The sequence below is a fragment of the Polyergus mexicanus genome, unplaced genomic scaffold, assembly GCF_030449975.1.
Source record: "Polyergus mexicanus isolate NDT 795.1 unplaced genomic scaffold, iyPolMexi1.0 SCAF_3, whole genome shotgun sequence".
NCBI lineage: Eukaryota > Metazoa > Arthropoda > Insecta > Hymenoptera > Formicidae > Polyergus > Polyergus mexicanus.
Genome location: NW_027223323.1, coordinates 4,864,844 through 4,871,420, shown reverse-complemented (window position 1 = coordinate 4,871,420; position 6,577 = coordinate 4,864,844). Strand labels below are relative to the sequence as shown.

The 6,577-nt window shown below is 40.5% G+C and overlaps 1 protein-coding gene across 11 annotated transcripts in view; it reads right to left on the bottom strand.

Moving 5' to 3' along the window:
- Positions 1–754: 754 nt before the first annotated feature.
- The window catches only part of Bru3 (bruno 3), a 384,657-nt gene continuing 378,834 nt past the window's right edge, over positions 755–6,577 (bottom strand). For 10 of the 11 annotated variants that reach the window (XM_070316023.1, XM_070316022.1, XM_070316018.1 and 7 more), the window contains 3 exons: positions 3,806–3,964; positions 1,864–2,048; positions 755–1,678 (listed from right to left, as the gene is read on the bottom strand). In XM_070316023.1, the coding sequence (XP_070172124.1) occupies positions 1,921–2,048; positions 3,806–3,964 (287 nt within the window). In that variant the 3' untranslated portion in view covers positions 755–1,678; positions 1,864–1,920. The remainder of the gene's footprint in view (positions 1,679–1,863; positions 2,049–3,805; positions 3,965–6,577) is intronic. The other variant, XM_070316020.1, reaches the window with a different exon arrangement.

The window sequence follows — 6,577 nt, the reverse complement described above, 5'->3', positions numbered from 1 at the left end:
AGCAGTGGTATCAACGCAGGAGAGTACTCGTCGATCATCGATCCTATAGATCGGACCGAATCGCGAAATCGATCGCGATCGCGCCCGCACGCGACTTCTCTCTTCGATCGCGATGTTCGCTGCGCACGAACCATAACGGAATAGATTATACTTTCGGCCGGAAACTCGCGCGTCACTTACTTAGCGATAATTATAATGATAATCACCGTAACCATAGTAGTAATAAGTGCTATTAGTCAGGAAGGACGAGAACGCCAAGCAGTGGTATCAACGCAGAGTACTGACTCATCTCCCTCCTCGATATAGCACGGCACGGCATGCGCGAACTCCTCTTCATTCTCTCTCTCTCTCTCTTTCTCTCTCTCTCTCTCTCTCTCTCTCTCTCTCTCTCTCTCTACCTGCAGTATATAAAATCTATAGCGCGCCATACATGTTAATAAATCTTAAATGTTAAGGAGAACCGATATCCGGCGGGGATGTCGGACCGGCGCTGAGCCCATGTTCACCGCTTGATTCTCTGCTTTTTTTCATATTTTTTTTTGTCTTTTTCTTTTTTTTTTCAAAGTGTTCAAACGCGTTTCGTCAGACGAGCACCCTGTATAGCATATGATTGACATGTGTCTTTTTGGGAGAGAGATATCGATCTCGTCCGCGCCTTCGGGACGAGCCTGCGTTTAATTTTACTTTCGTCAGTCTCACGCGGGGATTATTATCTGTTCCCGAAGCAGTGGTATCAACGCAGAGTACTGATCTTCATCGCGATGGCTACATCGTTCGCTTCGCGCGGTACAAAAGATTTGTTAGGCTCTCGTGCTGGTGATCGCTGAGCTGTTCCATTTAGCTGACGTACACGGTTAGATCCGGTACGATCGTATCCTTATTGAGGATCGATCGGACTGGGTATACGGTTCTGATTTTCCTTTTGGCAAACCCACACACGACGCGTACGATCGCATCGTCGAACTGGCAACGAACACGACGAGAGTCCTACAGGCATTTTTTCGACGGGATATTTCGCGATAGCTATTGTCGGTTTTGATGTCGTCGATTTTGATCGTCTCTACACGACGTCGTGCGTTTAAGTGTAATAAGGTGCGTCGTCATATCGGGACGACAAGCTCGGCCTGGACTTTCGGTGTTTCCGGCACGTCTCTCCGGGAGGATGATCGGATCCTCGAAATGTTCCGCTGCACGCTTATTCGCAATCACGCCCTCGAGCTCGAACGTAATCTCTCACCTGGCAGTAGGAGACAGAGGCTAAACTCGCGGAGGACCCAAAAGAAACATGCAGATTCGAAATGGGAACTGGAGAAAGGGAGAAAGGGAAAAGCCAATGTTGTCTAACGACGAAGCGTTCCGGTTATCCGAGCATCCAGGAAATGTTATCTCAGCGTGCCTCGTCCTCCTCTTCTCGTCTTCACTTCTCTCTCGGACTGGGTTCAGCGCAGAACATCCTTCATCGCTTTCGCTTCAGCTTCTTCTTCGCCGCCTTCTTCATCGCGCGAACTTCAACGTCGTTGAAGCCGTTGTTATCCTACTGATTTCTAAATCTTTTATCCTCTAATGAATTAACTAGCTAGTATACTAAGTTGTTACGATGGAGAGCGTTGTAACGGTGATTCAAACTCATCACTTCTGATCGTCGAGCATCCATCGAGTTCACGTTCTCGTACGACATCTGTAATTCAGAGTGACGATATCATGTAATTTTTATTCGAATTCGCATGTAGTAAATTGTAATTATCACGTTTATTAATTAATAGTGTTAATGTTTGAGGAAAATTATAAACAATAATATAACATCGACGCTATTTTCAAATTAATAATATTGTAATTAAAAAAAGAATCTGTGAAAAATCTTACTCTGTAAGTTATAACGTAGGGCGCGACCCGTCCAGATTTTCTAGGCTAGGACGTGGGTTAGTATGGCCGGCTGGCGTCCTTGGGCCTCTTTAACTGGACTTTTAATCGTTTCATCCCTATTTGGAAGCCGTTCATCGCCTGGATTGCTGTTTGCGCGCTCGCTGGATTATCGAACGACACGAAACCTGAAAATACCGAACATTGAATCCTACTGTATATTATAGGTTTTTTTCTATTCTTTAAAAAATCTTTGTTCGACATTATACAAAAGTTACAATCTTTATTCGTTAATGTATGTACAAAAAGTTGCAAAAAAAGAGAGTTGCTAAATATTTGTATATAATAGCAATTATAAAATTGACATAAATTATGTTAACTAATTGATGGTAACAGTTTAATAAATTGCGTATAATAAATGGGATGTAAAAATATTTATTTCAATCTTATTTCGTCGCAATTATATCTAAGTTCTCTTTATATATATATATATAAAAATAATTCGTTATTATGACTATTTGACTGTTCGGCGTCGACAATCTAGATGAAAAAGATCTTCTGCGAAGAGTAAAAAATTGTCGCGGATATTACTCAAGTTATATCGGAAAAGCAGGTGCGCGATAACGAAGCCCCTCGACAGAAATGTTCCCGAAAGATCGTCACGAGTTTCTTGATTTAAGCCAATTTTGACCATTAGCGTCGATCTCATTTTAGTTTCGCCTTCATGGCGGTCTAAATCGCCTGACCAGGGTCTTCGTCTTCCGTCCATCCACGGTTCACTCTGCTCGGCAAATTACTTTTACTTCAGGATCGAGGGACACCCTGATTATTTTAACCTTTCGTTCCACGGAAGGAGTTTGTCGCCAAGTTGTATCCGAGTTTTCGCATCGCTCGATATATTTTACAACCCACGTAAGAGAAAATTTTCCCCCAATTGTCTTGATTATAATTATATAACGAATTATTCAACGAGACAGAAACTGTCAAAAAGCCTTGAATTGATCGCGGTAGGAAGAATGCTTCAAAATGATGAAAACTTCCGCATATTTTTCCATCGCGGGCATAATTATACGCACGGCAGGATAAAAAAAAAAAGGATGAATAATATCAAATGCGGATATAATGACGCGTTGTTGTGAATCTATGCTATCTTCTTTTTACACGAATGACGAGGCTCTGAAACAGAAAAAGACAAATACACGGGCGGAATATATGAATTCGCTCGCGTGGGCGCACGCGGACGTAGATTAAGAAATGGACGCGAATGGAATCGTCCATTTATCCGTATCCTCATACTGTCGGATACGATTAATCAAAGGAACGCCAAGCGGCTTTTATCCGCATTCTCTGTTTCGGTCCTCTCTGTACGGTCCCCCAAAAAGAACTGCGCGGTTTGATTCCGATTCCATTGAAACGGCATTTATATTCAGTCTGCCTGGTCTGTCCGTTAATACGGACGAATTAAATTTCCATGATTAATCCACCACTGATTGGAAACGTGTAGAATCATTTAGAGCACTGTAGCATATGTGACTGATTGAAAGTCATAATAATAATCACAGACATATCGCGTGCACAGGCTGTGTTGTCATCATATTTTTACACAGTCATATTTCAGTCATATTTTATAAAGTAAAATTGCTTTATATTATTTTTACGAGAAAAATATAAATATATATATATATATATATATACCTAAGAGTCGATATATTTTAATATTATTATTTGCTGTAATTTCCATCGGAAATTAAAATCATACGATAAAAACAATGAGATATATTAAAATTTTGCGTATCCACTATACGCATCATTGTTCGACCGAACAGTTGGCATCCTTCTGTTTTATCTTGTGTAGAGGCTGTTAAGGATCGATCATACATCGGGAGCAGCGGATGTATGACATATGTAGCTCTGAAATTTGTTCACGGTGCCGCCGCACACTTACCGAAGCATTTACTCTGGTTGGTCGCCCGGTCGATGAAGACTTTGGAGGAGATGACATTGCCAAAGGGGAGGAACATCTGCATGAGCTCGCCGTCACCGAACTCCTGGGGCAGGTGGTAGATGAACAGGTTGCAGCCCTCGGGTCCTGAGATAGAGCATCCTACCATATAAATCAGAGCACATCTAAACATCTAAACTTGAAGTATAATACTCAAGTTAGAATGTTAGTTCTGGATGAGTTCTGTTCTTCGTAAATATAAATGATTCCGCGCGATACGAGAGCTTCAACCCGTCAGAGAGATCGCTAACCCGTCAGAGAGATGCTGCTTTTCTCTCTGATTACTTGTTTTCATCTGGAGTCTTTTCTTTTTTTTTTTTCATGAAATGAAGATGAATCTGCGATTGACTCTTGACGATTTCTCTCTCGTCTGTCCGAGTGCGAAAATGATGATGATATAATATGATTTTGTCTCACGCAAATGACGCGAAAGTGACATGAACATGAGTCAAGCGAAAAGTTTAAGATACTGCGAGTGAATGACAGAAAATGATGTGAAAATGGCCAAAAGTTGAGAACGAATGATTAGAAAAAGTCACGAGGATTATTTTGCTCGTGATTATTGATAGAAATCTCGCGATTCAAATAACGTTGAGTATTTATACTTTCAAATATACACACACAACACACATTAGGATTTACAACACAATGACGATGGATGAAATAATGGATACTGAGATGAGTGAATGGATATGGACGTGGTGACGATGATAGCGATGCCACTGATTACGATGGTGCGATACTCCCGTATTTTCGCCAGACACGATAATCCGTCGCTTTATCTCCTATATACATATGAGCATTCTAAATGATCCAAATATGCCGTCACCCTGCCCGGAGAAACTCGTCTCTCTTCTTACCAAATTATATCATTTAATTAAATTTAAACGAGGTCGCGATACAATATTAACATTAACCGATACATGAATTAATCTTGAGAGCTTATATCGATGAGCTTCAAAATTACGTTACATTTTGTACTTCCATCTATGTTATTCTTAATTAGATTTTTGTATATCAATCAATTATCACGATATCCTACGGCTGCTCAAGTAAGTCTTTCTTTCCACTTCCGGTGTTAAAATGGCAAATACATCGAGGTTTAATTTAAGAGAAGAGAAAATCTTGAGAATAGAGAAACGAAGATAGAGAAGACTACCCGAACAAAGGCAGTCCAAATAAGGATTTAGCTAATTTCACTGAACTTTATAACTCCGACGTCAATTAGCGGCGATTATGACCGTGGAAACTTCTGCTCTCTTGCCCAGAGCTTCTCTTCGACTAACGGACGTATTTAAGTAATGAGATGGTTGCCACTCAACTTTTAGGATGCTACTCATCGCGACTTATTCACCTTTCCCCAAAAGATCATTCGCGGAAAGATTCCTCCGGGAAATATGCTAGTAGAATCATATTATATAATTGTTCATTTTGTGAGCTCGATTACGACTTCTGGCACGTCGATGCTCAGCGATAATCTTACATGGCTCGTCGAACACGCATTTACCAATTGATAAGATTATTATCGCGAATCCCGGCAAATTTAAGAACCAATGCAAAATTTTACGATGCTTTTACAAGGATATTTTCATCCGATCCGAAGGTGATCTTCGTCGATCGTCCGAGAATAAAAGTTTAAAATCGCAGTTGTCGAAAACAGAGAGTTACAGCCGTTTACAAAGTTCCAGTCACAAAATTCTAAGACTCGAAAGAATGAAACTTTCTTGAGATAAATATACCGTGCCATTCATGCTAGCGATGAAATTTCGCAAAGCGATACGATTCGCGATTTGAAAGTTCTTCGTAGCGCGCGGCCAGTTTCATATGAGAAAGAATAATATTTTCCAAGTAAATCATCGATTTAATACTAACTTTCCTGTCAATTAATAAATTATGTTTCTTGCGTACTTGTTAGCGTTTCGAGAAATCGCAAACCTGTCCTGCAATTTACGCAAAGAATGACAAACTCCTCCCCCTCTCTTACGCGAAACGACTTCGTCTCGGTAATAACTCGATCGTGGCTGTCACGCGAAACCCAAATTAGCACGAGTGTCGACGGGTTTCCGGTTCCGACTAGGGAGAGCACGAAGGGGAATTGCGGTGGACGACGAAATCACGAAGAACGAGCCATAAATTAAAGCCCGTCGTCGTGTCGAGCGCGCGATCGTTGATCCTGAAATTGGTTTTCGCCTCTCTAATTGGCACACACGCGGTACGTGCACGCGAATTTAATGGGAATGACTACCTTGCGCGTCTACTTCTATTGAAAAGTAATAGCGGGACATTACGCGAAACACACACATAATTGAGATACCTAAATTCATACAATCGTCTTTCTTGCACAATGAAACTTTCCTCAAAGAAGCTTTTGCCACACCTAATGAATAATTTAAATATATTTGAAATATTATACTGCTATATGCGTGCACAATTATTTCTGAAAATACGGAATTTGTATATGCAGAAAAATAATCTCTTGAGCTATTTAAAAAAATTATTATTATGGAATCTTTTATGGGTTTCTGTAAATTTTTTTTTTTTTTTTTTTTTTGCAAAATTGAATTTATTTTGCTCGAACGATAAAATGAAGTTTTATAATGATATCTTTAATCGCGCAAATGACGGTGTTGCCGATCGCGAAACGGATTCGTGTAGGATTTCTGGTACAGACGATCTCGCAAAATCTCGCAATGCACGTATCACCGTCTCGTAGCG